Genomic DNA, 25,072 nt, shown 5'->3' with positions numbered 1-25,072 from the left:
CCTCCCAGTCCATCAGAAACAGGCGGTAGGTCACTGGTTTGACTCACTGGACCCCTCTGAATGGCCCGACGGGACTGTTACAGGAGTGGGTCGCAGTTCCGGAGTGACCCACTAGGTGTCATCCTCCGACAACCATAGGCACCTCCTCACTCACAGTCGGGGCTAATTATCTTTCTATTGGTGTCACCTGTGTCTATCTGATTCACCTGTGTATTAATGCCCTCACTTCCCTGTGTTCCCTTGCTCAGTTTTCTCTGCTAGTTCCTTGGTGTCAAGCAGTACGTATCAGTGTTGGAGGACGTGACTGAGTTCCAGGTACTTGAGAAGTGTTCTCCCTGTGTCACTGTGTTTTTCCAGTCAGTTAGTATTTCGTATTGTTTGTTGTCAGCCTGTTGTTTGGAGACCTATGTGCTCCTCATTTGTTTTCATGTATAGTCCGTTGTTTTGTATCCTGGCTTTTGGACCACCAGTAAAGATCCTTGTTTCACCATCTCTGCCTACTGCCTACTGCCTACTGTCTATCCTGCACCACACCTGGGTCGCACCTCACACCAACCCTTACACATTGCGACAGTACTGTTTTTAATTGGTTAATGTTGCATAGGCTTACGTTCTCTAAATCAAGTTTAAAAAATCTGAGTGGTAGATCTCAGCATTTCTTTTATATTTCTTTTATATTCTTTTTTTACGCCCTTTTTCTCCCCAATTTCGATCTTGTCTCATCCGCAACTCCCCAACGGGCTTGGGAGGTGAAGGTCGAGTCATGCGTCCTCCAAAACATGACCCGCCAAACCACGCTTCTTAACACCTGCCCGCTTAACCCGGAAGCCAGCTGCACCAATGTGTCGGAGGAAACACTGTTCAACTGACGACCGAGGTCAGCCTGCAGGCGCCCCGGCCTTCCACAAGGAGTCACTAGAGCGCGATGAGCCAAGTAAAGCCCCCCCCCCGGCCAAACCCTCCCCTAACCCAGATGACGCTGGGCCAGTTGTGTGCAGCCCTATGGGACTCCCGATCACGGCCGGTTGTGATACAGCCCGGGATCGAACCCGGGTCTGTAGTGACGCCTCTAGCACTGTGATGTAGTGCCTTAGACCACTGCGCCACTTGGGAGGCCCCCTCGACTTGCATTTTGACTCAGAAAGTCATCTTGACTCAGTAAAGGTTGGTGACCACTGTTCTAGAGTTCTCCATGTTAACACTACCAACGCTTTCCTTTACTGTGGTAGTTGTGATCGAATCAACGCGATATTAGCCACCTTCAAAGCAACATACCGAAACAAAACTAACTATGCAAGAGATTTTGTTGTAGGCAGAACGCATCGGAGTAGGATTTAGCTAGCTAGCTACATGTCTCAGCCCCTACTCTACACAGACCGGTGCAGCATAACCAATCAGAGCTGCAGTAGGCCTATATGCAAATAGACCATTGCCATATATGGAGGTTTCTAAACAGCTTCTACCCCCAAGCCATAAGACTCCTGAACATCTAATCAAATGGCTACCCAGACTATTTGCTCTACTCTATGTTTATTATCTATGCATAGTCATTTTAATAACTCTACCTACATGTACACTACCGTTCAAAAGTTTGGAGTCACTTAGAAATGTCCTTGTTTTCGAAAGAAAATATTTTTGGGGGTCCATTAAAATAACATGAAATTGATCAGAAATACAGCGTAGACATATTTAATGTTGTAAATGGCTATTGTAGCTGGAAACGGCTGATTTTTTATGGAATATCTACATAGGCGTACAGAGGCCCATTATCAGCAACCATCAGTCCTGTGTTCCAATGGCACGTTGTGTTTGTTAATCCAAGTTTATCATTTTAAAAGGCTAATTGATCATTAGAAAACCTTTTGCAATTATGTTAGCACAGCTGAAAACTGTTGTGCTGATTAAAGAAGCAATAAAACTGGCCTTCTTGAGACTTGTTGAGTATCTGGAGCATCAGCAATTGTGGGTTCGATTACAGGCTCAAAATGGCCAGAAACAAATAACTTTCTTCTGAAACTCATCAGTCTATTCTTGTTCTGAGAAATGAAGGCTATTCCATGCGAGAAATTGCCATCTTGATGCCATCTGTCAATCATGGTGGCGACAATGTGATGGTCTGGGGGTGCTTTGATGGTGGTAAAGTGGGAGATTTGTACAGGGCAAAAGGGATCTTGAAGAAGGAAGGCTATCACTCCGTTTTGCAACGCCATGCCATACCCTGTGGACGGCTCTTGATTGGAGCCAATTTCCTCCTACAACAGGACAATGACCCAAAGCACAGCTCCAAACTATGCAATAACTATTTAGGGAAGAAGCAGTCAGCTGGTATTCTGTCTATTATGGATCTCAACCCTATTGAGCTGTTGTGGGAGCAGCTTGACCGTATGGTACGTAAGAAGTGCCCATCAAGCCAATCCAACTTGTGGGAGGTGCTTCAGGAAGCATGGGATGAAATCTCTTCAGATTACCTCAACAAATTGACAACTGGAATGACAAAGGTCTGCAAGGCTATTGGTGCAAATGGATGATTCTTATACAAAAGCAAAGTTTGAAGGACACAATTATTATTTAAATTAAAAATCATTATTTCTAACCTTGTCAATGACTACATTTCCTATTCATTTTGCTATATTTCCTATTCAAACTCATTTCGTGTATGTTTTCATGGATAACAAGGAAATTCCAAAGTGACACCAAACTTTTGAACGGTAGTGTACATATTACCTCAATTACCTCAACTAACCTGTACCCCCGCACATTGACTCTGCACCGGTACCCCCCTGTATATAGCCTCGCTACTGTTATTTTACTGCTGCTCTTTAATTATTTGCTATTTTTATTTCTTATTTTTTTAGGTATTCTTTCTTAAAACTGCATTGTTGGTTAAGGGCTTGTAATTAAGCATTTCACTGTAAGGTCTACACCTGTTGTATTCGGCGCATGTGATAAATACAATTTGATTTGATTTGATCTGTGCTATTTACTTTGAACTGGACTGTGTTAACAGCATGAGCAGTCCTGAGTAGATGCGCTTGTTTTGAAATCAAAGCAAGAGTTGCATGTAGCCACGTGAGCACATTTGTTCATATCCTTTGCTAGTTAGTGAGTTATTAGCCCAGTTATAGATCATCTGTAGTCAGCAATAGGGGAGTGATTGCTTCCTACAAGAGCACAAAACATCTTTGAAAAGCGAGTCAGGTAAAGAGCTTTTTCTTGTCTTAAAGGGGCCGTGTTGTATTTTGAGACAGGCTTGAATAAGCTAAGTAGCCAATAGGCAGAGGGTAGCATAATTTGACTGATTCTCTGTAATAATGGTATGGGAATAATAATGCATTTTATTTTGTAACGTTTTTTTCTTGCATCAAACAAAACAAAACAAATTCAGTCACCTCCTTGTCTGAAGGACAAGTAGATAAACAGATTAATGTCAAGCCCTGCATGTTTTTTCTCAAAAGTCTCATAGAATGTAGGCCTACATTGAACACCACACATTGGCTGCTACTGTAGGCTGAATGATAGAACAGCTATTTCCATGTTAAAATGTTATGGGATGCATTTTCTCCATTGTTTTTAATGGTAGGCCACTCTGGTAGGCCTACATTATGATCAAATAGCCACAGTAGCCTACTTGGCCACTGTTAAAACTGTAACTTAAAGCGGGTACAGTGTTCACAGTAAACGCGTGCTGGAAGTTGCACAACATTTTCACAATGTTAAAGTTTGCGCTCAGCAGACCTGAAATTTGCTCAGTGCCTAATTTATTTTGAGGGAACATTGGTCACTACCATCATCAGACTTTTATTCATTGTTTTATTCTGTGTTGTTACAGCATTCAACCCACATAATGCATAGTGCATTTAATGTTTAAAAAAATATACCCAAACTGAACCGAACTCAAAAAGCAATTAGCTCAGTACTAAACACTAATGCTTGAAATTATCATAAAAAATATATTTCTCATGGACTTAAAGTCAGATTCACTTACAATGTGGTCTTTGGACTCATCACAATAGTCCCTAAAGAGTTTGAGAAAATAATGTTGATTAATTCAAAGATGGCCACACTATACCAGCAGCACATCGGTAATCTGCAAAAATATGCAAAAAATACATGTCAATTTAAACCACTGTAAATCCACTGCACAGGGACCTATCAACTTGTAACTTGTCATCTCTATCATGGACGTCCCTAATATGAACCACGCTGAATTTGGTATTGATATCTCAAAAAACAAAGAAACTATCAACAACTAATTCTTTGCATATGCAAAGCTAATGCTCAAAATCATCTGCAATAATCTTCTCATGAACCATAAGTCAGATTGACTCCATATTTGGAATATAGACTCAATGAAATAGCATCTAATGAATTAGAGAATGATTAGTGAATCAAAGTCAGCCACACCACTAGATGGCACCACATCACACCAGGGCTATAAGAACTGAACCGATGGACATGGGGCCATGACACTTGGTATGTAAACCTTATGTATATGTCCTGTGTGAATATAAAGTCACTGCAACCTTAGATGGCTGCACCAGACCAGTTGGTGGCGCTATAGAGGTCATTGGCACCAGTGGCACCACAGGATACTAGAGCAATAACAATTCATCAAGTGGACTTTGTCTAATGCAAATTAATGTTAGATTTAAATTATGCAGACAAACAATGTGAAATATTGTGATTAGTATATCTGTAAAATCCCATTGTTGCCATATTAATGTAATCTGAACGTAGTGAAAAATTGAAATGTATTCTTGAAAATTAGAAACTGGAAGTTCTGCTGCTTGCGCTGTCAGCGTGTATATATATTATTAAATATTTATATGTATATATAAACTCAATACATTAAGTAATTGACTTTAAGAATGATTACCTTCTGCATTCAAAGACCTACAGCACTAGACTAAACTTCACCTGCGTCATCGTTGTGGTATTGAGAGATAATCAAGGGAATGATTTCACTGATTGCACATAAAGGAAGATAATTCCTACATGATGGAGTGCTTGCTTTGTCATCCAACTGGTCTTGTGTCTTTTCTGTCATCCTGTGAACCCCGTTCATTGCTGCTACATTTCAGTCTATGTCCTGTGCTGCATCACATAATATGGTAGTAACGTTAGGAGTTTGGGTTATGTTTCATTGTTTTGCTAGCTACATGTCTTAACAAAAGACCCCATTATGCAAGTGACCATTTCACTGTAACGTTTACACCTTCTGTATTCTGTGCATGTGACAAATAACATTTGATATAGTGTGTGTTTAGCAGAGACAGTAATGTGAAGAACGACATGACCTGCACCAAAGTCAGATTAGGATATAACGTTAGGCCAACGAGACAGTGTTCAAGTTATAAAATTATCCGGTAGAATGCCCTGCTTTTATTTCGTCACACTAAGCTATTTTCTGTAATTAGCTCGCCATCAACTTGTAAATAATTGTTTTGTTGTGAGTTTATTTTCCCGTAATAATGAATAAATATTAGCTAAAGTTAAGATGTTGTCAGCTATATGATATGGTCATTATTTGAACTGGCTAGCCAGCTAACTTAACGTTAGCTAACAAGCTAAAAACGAACCAAAACATTGTTTAGAAAGTTGGTTTTAGTTGGCTGGTTTGCTAGATTTACATATGGAGTTATTGGTGTTAAAATACACCAGTTATCCTATTGTGGACCACCAGGCTGCTGATGTCATGCAGCATGTTGTTTTTGTGTTTATACTTTTTCATAACGACAACGACAAGTTTGATGTCGGACGACAATAGAATGTTCATGATGTCACTGCGACAACCGTCGATAGACGTTAGTATAAACCAGCCTTTAGTCTTGAGATCTTTGGTTGTTTAGTCCACTACCGTACTCACTCTGTTTAGCACATGGCCTCACATGGGAATCCTTAAAGAGATGGGTGGGGCTAAGGCTTAAGAGGGTGTGAATGATTCTGAATGGGTGTAGACAAAGAAGAATGCCCTGGTGACAGAGAGAGCATTGTGCCTAGCCTACTGTCTGTCTGACTGGGACTAGAGACCCGAGGCTTGTTATTATGGGGGTATAGCATGTGGAAACTGCTGTCTGGGACTAGAGACCCGAGGCTTGTTATCATGGGGGTATAGCATGTGGAAACTGAACATTAGACCCAAGGCTTGTTATTATGGGGGTATAGCATGTGGAAACTGAACATTAGACCCAAGGCTTGTTATTATGGGGGTATAGCATGTGGAAACTGAACATTAGACCCAAGGCTTGTTATTATGGGGGTATAGCATGTGGAAACTGAACATTAGACCCAAGGCTTGTTATTATGGAGGTATAGCATGTGGAAACTGAACATTAGACCCAAGGCTTGTTATTATGGGGGTATAGCATGTGGAAACTGAACATTAGACCCAAGGCTTGTTATTATGGAGGTATAGCATGTGGAAACTGAACATTAGACCCAAGGCTTGTTATTATGGGGGTATAGCATGTGGAAACTGAACATTAGACCCAAGGCTTGTTATTATGGAGGTATAGCATGTGGAAACGGAACATTATGGCTTCATCCCAAATGGCACCCTATTCCCTATATAGTGCAGTACTTTAGGCCAGAGAATGGCACCCTATTCCCTATGTAGTGCACTACTTTAGACCAGAGAATGGCACCCTATTCCCTATATAGTGCAGTACTTTAGACCAGAGAATGGCACCCTATTCCCTATGTAGTGCACTACTTTAGACCAGAGAATGGCACCCTATTCCCTATATAGTGCAGTACTTTTGACCAGAGCCCTATGGGGAATAGGATTGTATAGGAAATAGGGTGCCATTTGTGTCTGACAGCTCTCTATATCAAGGGTTTTACCGGCATCTAAACCCCTCATTCTAATGTTTTACCCACAGCCATGAGGCTTTTTAATGAGTGTAATTCATGAACTGTTTTATGAGGTCTTTCTATTGGAAAATGTTGTTGCCTGTTTTCCCCAGAGTAGGATAGAAAACAGCACTGGAATCAGATTATTATTTTTGTGATACTATGTTGCATGTGCCTTTGTGTGTCTTTATGTTGGTCTTTTTTGGGTGTCCTGTCATTGTAAGTCATTGATGATGCATGCTGTGATAAAACAATTAATAAAGTAATACTCTACCTCTCTACTCTACAGACTATCTCCTGTGCCCCTATGGAGCGCTGGGTTCTCTTCTCTCTGTCCCTCCTGGTCTACCTGTATCTGGAGGTGGCTGGAGCTGGGGCCCAGGACCAGAGAGGGCTGGCTGGCCAGGGTCGGAGGAGGAGAGGGCCAGGGGTCCCGGAGCTCAACCAGCCCCAGCAAGGAGGGCTAGAATGGGGGAAGAGGAGGAAGGCAGGAGGGCCCAGGAAGGGGAGAGCCAGGGGGAATCAGCAATCTCAACCCCCCCTGGGTCTGACAAGGCTGGAGAGCCTTCCAGCCAACGCTGGAGCGTCTATTTTCATTGAGTCATACAAGAGTGTTGACGAGAGACAGTCTAACTACAATGTCATCCCAGGTTGGTTCACCACCACACCTCTCTCTGTCTTCCTCTCATCCTCTCTCTCTCACCGTTTCTCTTTCTCTCTCTCGTACTACATTTACATTTTAGTTATTTAGCAGACGCTCTTATCCAGAGCGACTTACAGGAGCAATTAGGGTTAAGTGCCTTGCTCAAGGGCACATCGACAGATTTTTCACCTAGTCGGCTCGGGGATTAGAACCAGCGACCTTTCGGTTACTGGCACAACGCTCTTAACCACTAAGCTACCTGGCGCCCCTAGATCGTTGTTGATATTACGCACCAATAATTATGATCACAGTCCTTTTATTTCCTACACAATCAAACATTTAAACCGTTTGATTAGGTTTGGTGTGTTTGTACAGTTATAGAACTGATACAGGCAGCAGATGTATTCAACAACAGGGAACAGTGTACTGTATTAGATTAGTAGGTCATGTACTGAAGGAATGGTCTTGTAGTTAACACTAGTAGACCTCAGTCAGTGGTTTACAGGGTGCTGTATGAATGAATCTAACAGGAGTGCCAGTCTGCCTGTGTAACTCATTGTCATGTTTGACTTGACAGCAATGGAGGTGTCAAGAGCACCAACAGATTAATGGAGGTGTCAAGGGCACCAACAGATTAATGGAGGTGTCAAGGGCACCAACAGATTAATGGAGGTGTCAAGAGCACCAACAGATTAATGGAGGTGTCAAGGGCACCAACAGATTAATGGAGGTGTCAAGGGCACCAACAGATTAATGGAGGTGTCAAGGGCACCAACAGATTAATGGAGGTGTCAAGGGCACCAACAGATTAATGGAGGTGTCAAGGGCACCAACAGATTAAGGGAGGTGTCAAGGGCACCAACAGATTAATGGAGGTGTCAAGGGCACCAACATATGTGGGACTTGGCTAGTATGAATCAGGGCCTACAATATAAAGGCTAGCATCCATTAACATGTTCAGATGATCTGAAAGTAAAGAACTGCACATTCATTGTTTCATTCGTTGTTTCAATGTAATTTGTCAATGTATGTGACGTGGAATCTACTTGGAAAAAACTCACTGGGCACACCACGTCATTTCAACGTGGAAATGTGGGTAATATTTCACGTCGATCAATGAGATTTCAACCTTTATTCACCCACTCAAAAAAGTCAACCAGAAGTTTGTTGAATTCCCAGTGTGTTATCACTGCTTTCAACCATCGAAGCACAGCCAAATTCCGATAGAAAAATAATGTCAGATATTTGGTTTAGTTGTCATCTAAATGTGTTCTCATTGAGCTTTAAACCATTTAAAAGCACAACTGCATTGTTGGTTAAGGGCTTGTAAGTAAGCATTCATTGTGGAGAACAGGCTGGGTCTGTTGACCTGGTAACAGTGTTATTATGGTCTGTAGAAAAGGGTTGAACAGGGACATTGAGACCATGGACTGTATGATTGAGACACTGTGTAGAAGGAAGGCGTGTGGGGTGGAGATACTGTAGATGACAAACTCAGGAAATCATCAAATTACTGTATATGCAAATCACCAACAATCCCCACCAACGATGGGTGTGTGGGTCACGGACCAGGGTTTTTCCATTGTGTGAAAAAACATGAATTCTCAAAGAGTTAGTCATCATCACATCACACGTCTAGCTTTATTCAAGATTGCTTTAGACACAAGTAACCCCAGCATGGTGGTCCCCTCAACTACCAGCATGGTGGTCCACTCAACTACCAGCATGGTGGTCCCCTCAACTACCAACATGGTGGTCCCCTCAACTACCAGCATGGTGGTCCACTCAACTACCAACATGGTGGTCCACTCAACTACCAACATGGTGGTCCACTCAACTACCAACATGGTGGTCCACTCAACTACCAACATGGTGGTCCACTCAACTACCAACATGGTGGTCCACTCAACTACCAACATGGTGGTCCACTCAACTACCAACATGGTGGTCCACTCAACTACCAACATGGTGGTCCACTCAACTACCAACATGGTGGTCCACTCAACTACCAGCATGGTGGTCCACTCAACTACCAACATGGTGGTCCACTCAACTACCAACATGGTGGTCCACTCAACTACCAACATGGTGGTCCACTCAACTACCAACATGGTGGTCCACTCAACTACCAGCATGGTGGTCCATTCAACTACCAACATGGTGGTCTACACAACTACTAACGTAGCAGTGTATGTGAGCGGAGTTGAGCGGTTGGCACTCCACGTCCTTTCCAACCGCTCCACAAAAAAACGGTCCTTGCTCCAAATTCACTCCATTCATTAAAATCACCATTTAACCAACACCTACAGTTGAAGTCAGAAGTTTACATACACGGAGTTTACTGTGCCTTTAAACAGCTTGGAAAATTCCAGAAAATTATGTCATGACTTTAGAAGCTTCTGATAGGCTAATTGACATCATTTGAGTGAATTGGAGGTGTACCTGTGGATGTATTTCAAGGCCTACCTTCAAACTCAGTGGCTCTTTGCTTGACATCATGGGAAAATCAAAAGAAATCAGCCAAGACCTCAGAATTTTTTTTGCAGACCTCCACAAATCTGGTTCATCCTTGGGAGCAATTTCCAAATGCCTGAAGGTACCGCGTTCATCTGTACAAACAATAGTACGCAAGTATAAACACCATGGGACCACGCAGCCGTCATACCGCTCAGGAAGGAAACGCGTTCTGTCTCCTAGAGATGAACATACTTTGGTGCGAAAAGTGCAAATCAATCCCAGAACAACAGTAAAGGACCTTGTGAAGATGCTGGAGGAAACAGGTACAAAAGTATTTACAGTGGGGAAAAAAAATATTTAGTCAGCCACCAATTGTTCAAGTTCTCCCACTTAAAAAGATGAGAGAGGCCTGTAATTTTCATCATAGGTACACGTCAACTATGACAGACAAAATGAGAAAAAAAAAACCAGAAAATCACATTGTCTGATTTTTTATGAATTTATTTGCAAATTATGGTGGAAAATAAGTATTTGGTCAATAACAAAAGTTTCTCAATACTTTGTTATATACCCTTTGTTGGCAATGACACAGGTCAAACGTTTTCTGTAAGTCTTCACAAGGTTTTCACACACTATTGCTGGTATTTTGGCCCATTCCTCCATGCTCTAGAGCAGTGATGTTTTGGGGCTGTAGCTGGGCAACACAGACTTTCAACTCCCTCCAAAGATTTTCTATGGGGTTGAGATCTGGAGACTGGCTAGGCCACTCCAGGACCTTGAAATGCTTCTTACGAAGCCACTCCTTCGTTGCCCGGGCGGTGTGTTTGGGATCATTGTCATGCTGAAAGACCCAGCCACATTTCATCTTCAATGCCCTTGCTGATGGAAGGAGGTTTTCACTCAAAATCTCACGATACATGGCCCCATTCATTCTTTCCTTTACACGGATCAGTCGTCCTGGTCCCTTTGCAGAAAAACAGCCCCAAAGCATGATGTTTCCACCCCCATGCTTCACAGTAGGTATGGTGTTCTTTGGATGCATTCTTTGTCCTCCAAACACGACGAGTTGAGTTTTTACCAAAAAGTTATATTTTGGTTTCATCTGACCATATGACATTCTCCCAATCCTCTTCTGGATCATCCAAATGCACTCTAGCAACTTCAGACAGGCCTGGACATGTACTGGCTTAAGCAGGGGGACACGTCTGGCACTGCAGGATTTGAGTCCCTGGCGGCATAGTGTGTTACTGATGGTAGGCTTTGTTAATTTGGTCCCAGCTCTCTGCAGGTCATTCACTAGGTCCCCCCGTGTGGTTCTGGGATTTTTGCTCACCGTTCTTGTGATCATTTTGACCCCACGGGGTGAGATTTTGCATGGAGCCCCAGATTGAGGGAGATTATCAGTGGTCTTGTATGTCTTCCATTTCCTAATAATTGTTCCCACAGTTGATTTCTTCAAACCAAGCTGCTTACCTATTGCAGATTCAGTCTTCCCAGCCTGGTGCAGGTCTACAATTTTGTTTCTGGTGTCCTTTGACAGCTCTTTGGTCTTGGCCATAGTGGAGTTTGGAGTGTGACTGTTTGAGGTTGTGGACAGGTGTCTTTTATACTGATAACAAGTTCAAACAGGTGCCATTAATACAGGTAGCGAGTGGAGGACAGAGGAGCCTCTTAAAGAAGAAGTTACAGGTCTGTGAGAGCCAGAAATCTTGCTTGTTTGTAGGTGACCAAATACTTATTTTCCACCATAATTTGCAAATAAATTCATAAAAAATCCTACAATGTGATTTTCTGGAAAAATAATTCTCAATTTGTCTGTCATAGTTGACGTGTACCTATGATGAAAATTACAGGCCTCTCTCATCTTTTTAAGTGGGAGAACTTGCACAATTGGTGGCTGACTAAATACTTTTTTCCCCCACTGTATATCCACAGTAAAACAAGTCCTATATCGACATAACCTGAAAGGCCGCTCAGCAAGGAAGAAGCCACTGCTCCAAAACCGCCTTTAAAAAAGCCAGACTACGGTTTGCAACTGCACATGGGGACAAAGATCTTACTTTTTGGAGAAATGTCCTCTGGTCTGATGAAACAAAAACAGAACTGTTTGGTCATAATGACCATTGTTATGTTTGGAGGAAAAAGGGGAAGGCTTGCAAGCCGAAGAACACCATCCCAACCGTGAAGCACGGGGTGGAAGCATCATGCTGTGGGGGTGCTTTGCTGCAGGAGGGATTGGTGTACTTCACAAAATAGATGGCATCATGAGGAAGGAAAATTATGTGGATATATTGAAGCAACATCTCAAGACATCAGTCAGGAAGTTGAAGCTTGGTCGCAAATGGGTCTTCCAAATGGAAAATGACTCCAAGCATACTTCCAAAGTTGTGGCAAAATTGCTTAAGGACAACAAAATCAAGGTATTGGAGTGGCCATCACAAAGCCCTGACCTCAATCCTATAGAAAATGTGTGGGCATAACTGAAAAAGCGTGTGCGAGCAAGGAGGCCTACAAACCTGACTCAGTTACACCAGCTCTGTCAGGAGGAATGGGCCAAAATTCACCAAACTTATTGTGGGAAGCTTGTGGAAGGCTACCCGAAACGTTTGACCCAAGTTAAACAATTTAAAGGCAATGCTACCAAATACTAATTGAGTGTATGTAAACTTCTGACCCACTGGGAATGTGATGAAAGAAATAAAAGCTGAAATAAATCATTCTCTCTACTATTATTCTGACATTTCACATTCTTAAAATAAAGTGGTGATCCTAACTGACCTAAAACAGGTTTTTTTTACTAGGATTAAATGTCAGGAATTGTGAAAAACTGAGTTTAAATGTATTGGGCTAAGATGTATGTAAACTTCCGACTTCAACTGTATTTTTGTGACTACATGGACCTACTATTTGGTTTTGAAGTATTGAAACCAAACCATATGATTTGAATGAAAAGTATTTTAATAAACATGAAAAGGTGACTGTAAGAAGCGATCATCATTTCAAATAGGTTATAGGTCATATTAAACAACATATAAACATTAAGTAGGTCAGGAGATGGAATTAAAATGAATTATTTAGGCTATTTTAAGCAAGAACGAAAATGAAATATTTAGGCTATATTATTAGCCTATTATTTCAAAGCTATAGCCTACAAATAAATAAATTGTGAAGCATTTGTGGGAGCGATAGGCTGGCAGAAACATTAATAAACATTTAAGTGCTCAGCATTTAAACAACATTTCATTGTATTAAATCATTGTAGTCTATAAATTGCGCATACAGGGTGTGAATTACTTAGAATTACAGTGCCGTCGGAAAGTATTCAGACACACTTTTTCCACATTTTGTTAGGTTACAGCCTTCTAACATTGATTAAATTGTTTTCTCCCCTCAACAACAATACCCCATAATAACAAAGCAGAAACAGGTTTTTGGAAAAAACTGAAATACTACATTTACATACAGTGCCAGTCAAAGGTTTGGACACACCTACTCATTCAAGGGTCTTTCTTTATTTTTGCTATTTTCTACATTGTAGAATAATAGTGAAGACATCAAAACTATGAAATAACACATGTGGAATCATGTAGTAACCAAAAAAGTGTTAAACAAATCAAAATATATTTTATATTTCAGATTCTTCAAATAACCGCCCTTTGCCTTGATGACAGCTTTGCACACTCTTGGCATTCTCTCAACCAGCTTCACCTGGAATGCTTTTCTAACCATCTTGAAGGAATTCCCACATATGCTGAGCACTTGTTGGCTGCTTTTCCTTCACTCTGCGGTCCAACTCATCCCAAACCATCTCAATTGGGTTGAGGTTGGGTGATTGTGGAGGCCAGGTCATCTGATGCAGCACTCCATCACTCTCCTTGGTCAAATAGCCCTTACACAGCCTGGAGGTGTGTTTTGGGTCATTGTCCTGTTGAAAAACAAATGATAGTCCCACTAAGCCCAAACCAGATGGGATGGCGTATCGCTGCAGAATGCTGTGGTAGCCATGCTGGTTAAGTGTGCCTTGAATTCAAAATAAATCACAGACAGTGTCACCAGCAAAGCACCCCCACACCATAACACCTCCTCCTCTATGCTTCATGGTGGGAACCACACATGCGGAGATCATCCGTTCACCCACACCGCGTCTCACAAAGACACAGCGGTTGGAACCAAAAATCTCAAATTTGGACTGCAGACCAAAGGACAGATTTCCACCGGTCTAATGTCCATTGCTCGTGTTTCTTGTCCCAAGCAGGTCTCTTCTTCTTATTGGTGTCCTTTAGTAGTGGTTTCTTTGCAGCAATTAGACCATGAAGGCCTGATTCACGTAGTCTCCTCTGAACAGTTGATGTTGAGATGTGTCTGTTACTTGAACTCTGTGAAGCATTTATTTGGGCTGCAATCTGAGGTGCAGTTAACTCTAATGAACTTATCCTCTGCAGCAGAGGTAACTCTGGGTCTTCCATTCCTGTGGCAGTCCTCATGAGAGCCAGTTTCATCATAGCGCTTGATGGTTTTTGCGACTGCACTTGAAGAAACTTTCGAAGTTCTTGAAATGTTCCGTATTGACTGACCTTCATGTCTTAAAGTAATGATGGACTGTCGTTTCTCTTTGGTTCTTTGAGCTGTTCTTGCCATAATATGGACTTGGTCTTTTACCAAATAGGGCTATCTTCTGTATACCCCCCCTACCTTGCCACAACACAACTGATTGGCTCAAACGAGGAAAGAAGGAAATAAATTCCACAAATTAACAAGGCAACCCTGTTAATTGAAATGCATTCCAGGTGACTACCTCATGAAGCTGGTTGAGAGAATGCCAAGAGTGTGCAAAGCTGTCATCAAGGCAAAGGGTGGCTATTTGAAGAATCTCAAATATAAAATATATTTAGATTTGTTTAACACCTTTTTGGTTACTACATGATTCCATATTTGTTATTTCATAGTTTTGATGTCTTCACTATTATTCTACAATGTAGAAAATAGTAAAAATAAAGAAAGACCCTTGAATGAGTAGGTGTGTCCAAACCTTTGACTGGTAGTGTAAGTATTCAGACTCTTTACTCAGCACTTTGTTGAGGCACCTTAGGCAGCGATTATAGCCTTGAGTCTTCTTGGGTATGATGCTACAGGCTTGGCACACCTGTATTTGGGGAGTTTCTCCCATTCTTCTCTGCAGATCCTCTCAATTTCTGTCAGGTTGGATGGGGAGCGTTGCTGTACAGCCATAATCAGGTCTCTTCAGAGATGTTCGATCGGGTTCAAGTCCGGGCTCTGGCTGGGCCACTCAAGGACATTCAGAGACTTGTTCCGAAGCCACTCCTGAGTTGTATTGGCTGTGTGTTTAGGGTTGTTGTCCTGCTGGAAGGTTGACCCTTCGCCCCAGTCTGAGGTCCTGAGCGCACTGGAGCAGGTTTTGATCAAGGATCTCTCTGTACTTTGCTCCGTTCATCTTTGCCTTGATCCTGACTAGTCTCCCAGTCCCTGCCACTGACAAACATCCCCACAGCATGATACTGCCACCACCATGCTTCACCGTAGGGATGGTGCCAGGTTTCCTCCAGATGTGATACTTGGCATTCAGGCCAAAGAGTTCAATCTTGGGTTCATCAGACCAGAGAATCTTGTTTCTCATTGTCTGAGAGCCCTTTAGGTGCCTTTTGGCAAACTCCAAGCGGGCTGTCATGTGCCTTTTACTGAGGAGTGGCTTCCGTCTGGCCACTCTACCATAAAGGCCTGATTGGTGGAGTGCTGCAGAGATGTGTGTCCTTCTGGAAGGTTCTCCCATCTCCACAGAGGAACTCAGGAGCTCTGTCAGAGTAACAATCGGGTTCTTGGTCACTTCCCTGACCAAGGTCCTTCACCCCCAATTGCTCAGTTTGTCCAGGCGGCCAGCTCTAGGAAGAGTCTTTGTGATTCCGAACTTATTCCATTTAAGAATGATGGAGGCCACTGTGTTCTTGGGGACCTTCAGTGCTGCAGACATTTTTTGGTGCCCTTCCCCAGATCTGTGCCTCGACACAATCCTGTCTTGGGGCTCTATGGACAATTCCTTAGACCTCATGGCTTGGTTTTTGATCTGACATGCACTGTCAACTGTGGGACCTTATATAGACAGGTGTGTGCCTTTCCAAATCATGTCCAATCAATTGAATTTCCCACAGGTGGACTCCAATCAAGTTGTAGAAACATTTCAAGGTTGATCAATGGAAACAGCATGCACCTAAGCTCAATTTCGAGTCTCACAGCAAAGGGTCTGAATACTTATGTAAATAAGGTATTTCTGTTTTTTGGTTTTTAATATATTTAAAAACATTTCTAAAAACCTGTTTTTTGCTTTGTCATTATGGGGTATTGTGTGTAGATTGCTGAGGATTTGTCTTACCCTGGCGTGACGTTTTGATAACCGTGTAAATCTCTCTAGGACAAGGTGGCTTTTATAATACATACAATATAATCTGTCAGTTTCTCCCAGTAAGTATAAACGTCTGGACACGGTCACCTGGAGGAGTCTCACTCACCAAACACTTCCTCCCCAAGCTGGTACATTTACATTTACATTTACGTCATTTAGCAGACGCTCTTATCCAGAGCGACTTACAAATTGGTGCATTCACCTTATGGTGGGATAACCACTTTACAATGTTTTTTTTTTTTTTTTGGGGGGGGGGGGGGGGGGTTGGGGTAAGGGGGGGGTAGAAGGATTACTTTATCCTATCCCAGGTATTCCTTAAAGAGGTGGGGTTTCAAATGTCTCCGGAAGGTGGTGAGTGACTCCGCTGTCCTGGCGTCGTGGGGGAGCTTGTTCCACCATTGGGGTGCCAGAGCAGCGAACAGTTTTGACTGGGCTGAGCGGGAACTATGCTTCCGCAGAGGAAGGGGAGCCAGCAGGCCAGAGGTGGATGAACGCAATGCCCTCGTTTGGGTGTAGGGACTGATCAGAGCCTGAATGTACGGAGGTGCCGTTCCCCTCACAGCTCCGTAGGCAAGCACCATGGTCTTGTAGCAGATGCGAGCTTCAACTGGAAGCCAGTGGAGTGTGCGGAGGAGCGGGGTGACGTGAACAGTTAGCCTGGGGACAAGGTCGTACCTGGAGTCCTGAGACGGTAGTGCATTTCATTTACATAAATTCTCAGTTTTATAGCTTAACATAGGAACATAATCAAATGACTAGAGTAATAATAGTCTAGCACACATAACATCAAGTCAATCCGTTTTTCCTGATTACTGACCAGGCTGCAGCTAGGGTCCATGATATCTGGCATCCTTGGGACATCCCTAAGACATTGAAGTTGAAATTGTAAAATTTGTTAATGCAGAAATTGCTAAAATTCTAATAAAGTTCACCTAATTTTAGTTAATGTGACAAAACAAGCACTCAATGTAGAGAATCATTGTACCGTCTAAACAGCTGTGAAATATCTTTAACATAACCAAAAATATTGTATTTTCAGCCGTTTGAAGCTGGTGGACAAAACCGAGCGTAAAAGATGCACAAACTAAACTTAAGAACTGGAAGCATTGAAATAGCGCACATAGAACAGATCTACTGCTTCTTAGACTTGCTTTCAAGGAGAATTACATATCTACAGTATAACTCACATTTCTATGTGAATTTGGTCAGGTCGCCCAAAAAATGACATATTGAAGCTTTAAAGTCAGTGTTAAGGTTAGGGTAAGGGTTAAAGCTGCAATATGTAACTGTTTGGGTGACCTGGACAAATTCACATAGAAATGTGAGTTATAGATCTGTCATTCTCATTGAAAGCAAGTGCACTATTTCTATGCTTCCCGTTCTTAAGTTACGTTTGTGCATCTTTACCTTTGGGTTTTGTCCACCAGCTTCAACCAGCTGAAAATACTATATAAGGTGCAGAGTTTTCCCAATCAGACAACCTAGTGAGGAAAAACTCAGGGCTCTAATAATTTGTTATCTCTGAAATATGATAATAGAGCGAATGTATGTGTTTGTCTCTATGATACAGTATCAACCCCTCTGCCCCGTCTCTCCCTCCAGGTATCAAGTCCTCTGCCCCGTCTCTCCCTCCAGCTATCAACCCCTCTGCCCCGTCTCTCCCTCCAGCTATCAAGTCCTCTGCCCCGTCTCTCCCTCCAGCTATCAACCCCCCTGCCCCGTCTCTCCCTCCAGCTATCAACCCCTCTGCCCCGTCTCTCCCTCCAGGTATCAAGTCCTCTGCCCCGTCTCTCCCTCCAGCTATCAACCCCTCTGCCCCGTCTCTCCCTCCAGCTATCAACCCCTCTGCCCCGTCTCTCCCTCCAGCTATCAACCCCTCTGCCCCGTCTCTCCCTCCAGCTATCAACCCCTCTGCCCCGTCTCTCCCTCCAGGTATCAAGTCCTCTGCCCCGTCTCTCTCTCCAGGTATCAAGTCATCTGCCCCGTCTCTCCCTCCAGCTATCAACCCCTCTGCCCCGTCTCTCTCTCCAGGTATCAAGTCCTCTGCCCCGTCTCTCCCTCCAGGTATCAAGTCCTCTGCCCCGTCTCTCCCTCCAGGCATCAACCTATTCTTAATTTGCTTCCATTGGAAACGACACAGATGAATTATCTTGGGTTAGCTATTAATATATTTGATGGCAATGTTCATGCAAAAAAAAAAGTGTATTTCCAAGTGGAGATCTCTATACATATCTATGGTTTGAGCAGGCTGTCTGGTCCCCCAAGCACCTTGTGTCACCTAGCATCTCCTAACAACCTCTCCCCGTCTCTCCCCAGGTAAACAGGGCCAGTGTGTGTACCAGGGCATCACCATGTTTGAGCAGGCCGTCTGGTCCCCCAAGCCGTGTGTCACCTGTCTGTGTAGTGGAGGGGAGGTGCTGTGTGACGAGGTCACATGTCCTCCTCTACGATGTCACTTCCCCTACACCACCACTGGGGAGTGCTGCCCTGTCTGCATGGACACAGGTAGGTGTTGTTGTCTTAATGATGTCGTTGTATCACTATCTAGCTTAACTTAGTTTAAAGGTCCAACTGAGTTTTATTTTTATCTCAATATCCAATCATTTCTGGGTAACAAATAAGTACCTTATCGTGATTGTTTTCAATTAAAATGGTCAAAATAAATAAATAAATGCTTACTCGCAAAGAGCAATTTCTTTAAAAAACTATTTTGCTAGGACTTTCTGTGAGTTGTCTGAGTGGGGAGGGGAAAACTGAACACTAGCTGTTATTGGCAGAGAGGATTGGAACTCTGTTTCTTATTGGTCTATTAACTAATTTACCACCTGGTGATGTCACCGGGCAGGCCAAAACACCAGGCAGGCCAAAACACCAGGCAGGTCAAAACACCAGGCAGGTCAAAACACCAGGCAGGCCAAAAGACCAGGCAGGTCAAAACACCAGGCAGGTCAAAACACCAGGCAGGCCAAAAGACCAGGCAGGTCAAAACACCAGGCAGGTCAAAACACCAGGCAGGCCAAAAGACCAGGCAGGTCAAAACACCAGGCAGGCCAAAACACCAGGCAGGTCAAAACACCAGGCAGGCCAAAAGACCAGGCAGAACAAAACACCAGGCAGGCCAAAACACCAGGCAGGTCAAAACACCAGGCAGGCCAAAACACCAGGCAGAACAAAACTCCATCCCACCAAAACAGGCTGACTTTTCAAACAGCTCTTACACTAAAAGGGCTTTATCATAATTTTCACAATTTCACAGTATTATTCAGACTGTTTTCAGCAGCCATCAGACTGCTGAACACTTGAACTGGACTGACCACCTGCTCTGATTCTCTGCACCTTAGCACACACACACACACACACACACACACACACACACACACACACACACACACACACACACACACACACACACACACACACACACACACACACACACACACACACACACACTGCTGCTGCTACCAGACTCGTATTATACTGCTCAGTTTATACACTGCCCCCCCCCCCCCCCTCCACTTGCCATTTCCTTTATGTTCTTCGTTTACTATGTCTTATTGTTGTTGCATTGTCCAGAAGGAACCTGCAAGTAAGCGTTTCATTGGATGATGTATACCATGCGTATCCCGTACATACGACTAATAAAAACACAGGAAAATCTGGTTTTTGACTGCGCTGGGCCTTTAACTATGGTGGTTCTATCTCCACTGACCTTGTCTTGTCCTATCATAAGCATTGGAAATAATTGGCACAGATCTTACGAAGAACTCATCTGAAATACCAGTTAATACCTTTAGAACATTTTCATTGGTGGAGACATAACGTGACACTCTCTGGGTAATTTATGCTTCCCTCTTCTCCCTCCCTCTCTCCATCCTCCTCTCTAACACTCTGTGGTTCTGATTGGCTGGGCCAGCTTCCCGTGGCGACGTCCCTGACTTCTCTGGCGATTCCCCAGTAGCCAACGACCCTGACCCTGTGACCCCTGACCTTGACCCCATCCTTGACCCTGTGGTGCCCCACACGCAGGCCGAGATTGAGCTCCTCCTGAATAGAGAGGAGGAGGAGGAGAAGGAGAGGAGGCAGAAGGAGAGACAGAGGAGGCAGGAGGAGAGGAGGCAGAAGGAGGAGAGGAGGCGCGAGAAGGAGAGGAGGCGGATGGAAAAGGAAGAGCGGAGACAGGAGGACGCAAGGAGACTGAAGGAGGAGGAGGCCATGAAGGAGAAGGAGAGGAAGCTGGAGGAGGAGAGGAGAAGACATGAGGAGGAGCTGAAGGAGAAACTGAGGGAACTAGCGGAGCTGGAAGAGGAAGAGGAAGAGGAGAAGGAGGAGGAGGAGGAGGAGGAGGAGATGGAATGGCTGCTGAGAGGAGATGTTTTCCAAATGTTTCCAGATGAGCCGACCGGAGAGGACCTCCTTCCTCCTCCCCTAGCTGAGCCCACTGACAGAGAACAGGAGGGAGTGGTGGTACGCAGACCTGGGATCGCCCTCCCACTAGGTTGTGATATCTCTGATGTCACTGTGACGTGTGAGAACGCTAAACTGACCAACTTCCCTCCTCTGAACATCCCTGAACTCAAGTCCCTAAGTCTGGAGGGTAAGTGTGTGTGTGTGTGTGTGTCTGTGTGTGTGTCTGTGTCTGTGTCTGTGTCTGTGTCTGTGTCTGTGTCTGTGTCTGCGTGTGCGTGTCTGTGTGTGCACGTGCGTGCGCGCGTGCGTGCGTGTTATCCATCCCTGAGTCCCTGAGTCTGGATCCCGTGTGTTACAGCCATAGACCATACAGTAATATGATTACAGGTCTGTGCGTGCGTGTTATCCATCACTAGTCTGGATCCCGTGTGTTACAGCCATAGACCATACAGTAATATGATTACAGGTCTGTGCGTGCGTGTTATCCATCACTAGTCTGGATCCCGTGTGTTACAGCCATAGACCATACAGTAATATGATTACAGGTCTGTGCGTGCGTGTTATCCATCACTAGTCTGGATCCCGTGTGTTACAGCCATAGACCATACAGTAATATGATTACAGGTATGTGCGTGCGTGTTATCCATCACTAGTCTGGATCCCGTGTGTTACAGCCATAGACCATACAGTAATATGATTACAGGTCTGTGCGTGCGTGTTATCCATCACTAGTCTGGATCCCGTGTGTTACAGCCATAGACCATACAGTAATATGATTACAGGTCTGTGCGTGCGTGTTATCCATCACTAGTCTGGATCCCGTGTGTTACAGCCATAGACCATACAGTAATATGATTACAGGTCTGTGCGTGCGTGTTATCCATCACTAGTCTGGATCCCGTGTGTTACAGCCATAGACCATACAGTAATATGATTACAGGTCTGTGCGTGCGTGTTATCCATCACTAGTCTGGATCCCGTGTGTTACAGCCATATACCATACAGTAATATGATTACAGGTCTGTGCGTGCGTGTTATCCATCACTAGTCTGGATCCCGTGTGTTACAGCCATAGACCATACAGTAATATGATTACAGGTCTGTGCGTGCGTGTTATCCATCACTAGTCTGGATCCCGTGTGTTACAGCCATAGACCATACAGTAATATGATTACAGGTCTGTGCGTGCGTGTTATCCATCACTAGTCTGGATCCCGTGTGTTACAGCCATAGACCATACAGTAATATGATTACAGGTCTGTGCGTGCGTGTTATCCATCACTAGTCTGGATCCCGTGTGTTACAGCCATAGACCATACAGTAATATGATTACAGGTCTGTGCGTGCGTGTTATCCATCACTAGTCTGGATCCCGTGTGTTACAGCCATAGACCATACAGTAATATGATTACAGGTCTGTGCGTGCGTGTTATCCATCACTAGTCTGGATCCCGTGTGTTACAGCCATAGACCATACAGTAATATGATTACAGGTCTGTGCGTGCGTGTTATCCATCACTAGTCTGGATCCCGTGTGTTACAGCCATAGACCATACAGTAATATGATTACAGGTCTGTGCGTGCGTGTTATCCATCACTAGTCTGGATCCCGTGTGTTACAGCCATAGACCATACAGTAATATGATTACAGGTCTGTGCGTGCGTGTTATCCATCACTAGTCTGGATCCCGTGTGTTACAGCCATAGACCATACAGTAATATGATTACAGGTCTGTGCGTGCGTGTTATCCATCACTAGTCTGGATCCCGTGTGTTACAGCCATAGACCATACAGTAATATGATTACAGGTCTGTGCGTGCGTGTTATCCATCACTAGTCTGGATCCCGTGTGTTACAGCCATAGACCATACAGTAATATGATTACAGGTCTGTGCGTGCGTGTTATCCATCACTAGTCTGGATCCCGTGTGTTACAGCCATAGACCATACAGTAATATGATTACAGGTCTGTGCGTGCGTGTTATCCATCACTAGTCTGGATCCCGTGTGTTACAGCCATAGACCATACAGTAATATGATTACAGGTCTGTGCGTGCGTGTTATCCATCACTAGTCTGGATCCCGTGTGTTACAGCCATAGACCATACAGTAATATGATTACAGGTCTGTGCGTGCGTGTTATCCATCACTAGTCTGGATCCCGTGTGTTACAGCCATAGACCATACAGTAATATGATTACAGGTCTGTGCGTGCGTGTTATCCATCACTAGTCTGGATCCCGTGTGTTACAGCCATAGACCATACAGTAATATGATTACAGGTCTGTGCGTGCGTGTTATCCATCACTAGTCTGGATCCCGTGTGTTACAGCCATAGACCATACAGTAATATGATTACAGGTCTGTGCGTGCGTGTTATCCATCACTAGTCTGGATCCCGTGTGTTACAGCCATAGACCATACAGTAATATGATTACAGGTCTGTGCGTGCGTGTTATCCATCACTAGTCTGGATCCCGTGTGTTACAGCCATAGACCATACAGTAATATGATTACAGGTCTGTGCGTGCGTGTTATCCATCACTAGTCTGGATCCCGTGTGTTACAGCCATAGACCATACAGTAATATGATTACAGGTCTGTGCGTGCGTGTTATCCATCACTAGTCTGGATCCCGTGTGTTACAGCCATAGACCATACAGTAATATGATTACAGGTCTGTGCGTGCGTGTTATCCATCACTAGTCTGGATCCCGTGTGTTACAGCCATAGACCATACAGTAATATGATTACAGGTCTGTGCGTGCGTGTTATCCATCACTAGTCTGGATCCCGTGTGTTACAGCCATAGACCATACAGTAATATGATTACAGGTCTGTGCGTGCGTGTTATCCATCACTAGTCTGGATCCCGTGTGTTACAGCCATAGACCATACAGTAATATGATTACAGGTCTGTGCGTGCGTGTTATCCATCACTAGTCTGGATCCCGTGTGTTACAGCCATAGACCATACAGTAATATGATTACAGGTCTGTGCGTGCGTGTTATCCATCACTAGTCTGGATCCCGTGTGTTACAGCCATAGACCATACAGTAATATGATTACAGGTCTGTGCGTGCGTGTTATCCATCACTAGTCTGGATCCCGTGTGTTACAGCCATAGACCATACAGTAATATGATTACAGGTCTGTGCGTGCGTGTTATCCATCACTAGTCTGGATCCCGTGTGTTACAGCCATAGACCATACAGTAATATGATTACAGGTCTGTGCGTGCGTGGCCAGATAGGAATTACAATCACAACCACTCTAAACACAACAACTAAAACAATCCCTTTAACGACAAGGGAGTAGTTTGTTTGTTATGATTTGTTTTGGTGATACCTAATATGGCCACGTAGACTGAAGTTAACAGGAGAAAGAAACCTGAGGAGAAAGAAACCTGAGGATAGACTTCTCAGCTTCCCATGCTTGTTGGCTTATACTGCAATTATGGAGGCTTTGCATAATTAGGCAATAGAGGCACGCTATGAGAGTTGAGCCTTTGGACCATGTCTTGACTTGCCGGACACGTAGTCACGCAGAGTACAACAGAGTTATTCTAAACACATGTAGTGGCGTACCGCAGTTTTGCAAGGCCCCATTTAACTTCCTGTAATTCTACACGTTTCACTAAGAAGCTGAGAGAAAATGTTGCCGTTTTAAAGCTGAGTTGTTTCCAAAAAACCATCGTTACTAAAGTTGCACTTGAAAACACTTGTTATTTACCTACTGCCTCAGACTACTCGTAGAACCGCTAAGTGCGTCGTTAGATGCTTTTTTGCCATTCCGTGTCATTTTATACAGAGAAGACCTCAGCTAAACATACACTACATGACCAAATTATGTGGACACCTGCTTGTCGAACATCTCATTCCAAAATCATAGGCATTAATATGGAGTTGGTCCCCCCTTTGCTGCTATAACAGCCTCCACTCTTCTGGGAAGGCTTTCCACTAGATGTTGGAACATTGCTGCGGGGACTTGCTTCCATTCAGCCACAACAGCATTAGTGAGGTCGGGCACTGATGTTGGGCGATTAGGCCTGGCTCGCAGTCGGCATTCCAATTCATCCCAAAGGTGTTCGATGGGGTTGAGGTCAGGGCTCTGTGCAGGCCAGACAAGTTCTTCCACACCGATCTCGAGAAACAATTTATGTATGGACCTCGCTTTGTGCACGGGGGCATTGTCATGCTGAAACAGGAAAGGGCCTTCACCAAACTGTTGCCACAAAGTTGGAAGCACAGAACCGTCTAGAATGTCATTGTATGCTGTAGCGTTAAGATTTCCCTT

The 25,072-nt window shown here is 43.9% G+C and overlaps 1 protein-coding gene across 1 annotated transcript in view; it reads left to right on the top strand.

Annotated features, from left to right (window-relative positions):
• The first annotated feature begins 252 nt into the window (after nt 1-252).
• LOC311137814 (extracellular matrix protein 2-like) overlaps nt 253-25,072 on the top strand; it is a 39,931-nt gene continuing 15,111 nt past the window's right edge. The window contains exons 1-4 of the mRNA XM_084172413.1: nt 253-315; nt 7,142-7,502; nt 18,684-18,872; nt 20,281-20,961. Of these exons, the coding sequence (XP_084028539.1) occupies nt 7,160-7,502; nt 18,684-18,872; nt 20,281-20,961 (1,213 nt within the window). The 5' untranslated portion in view covers nt 253-315; nt 7,142-7,159. The remainder of the gene's footprint in view (nt 316-7,141; nt 7,503-18,683; nt 18,873-20,280; nt 20,962-25,072) is intronic.

The sequence above is a fragment of the Coregonus lavaretus genome (assembly GCF_964263955.1).
Source record: "Coregonus lavaretus genome assembly, chromosome: 12".
NCBI lineage: Eukaryota > Metazoa > Chordata > Actinopteri > Salmoniformes > Salmonidae > Coregonus > Coregonus lavaretus.
The sequence above is the reverse complement of the archived record's forward strand: the minus strand, read 5'-3'. Positions and strand labels throughout refer to the sequence as shown.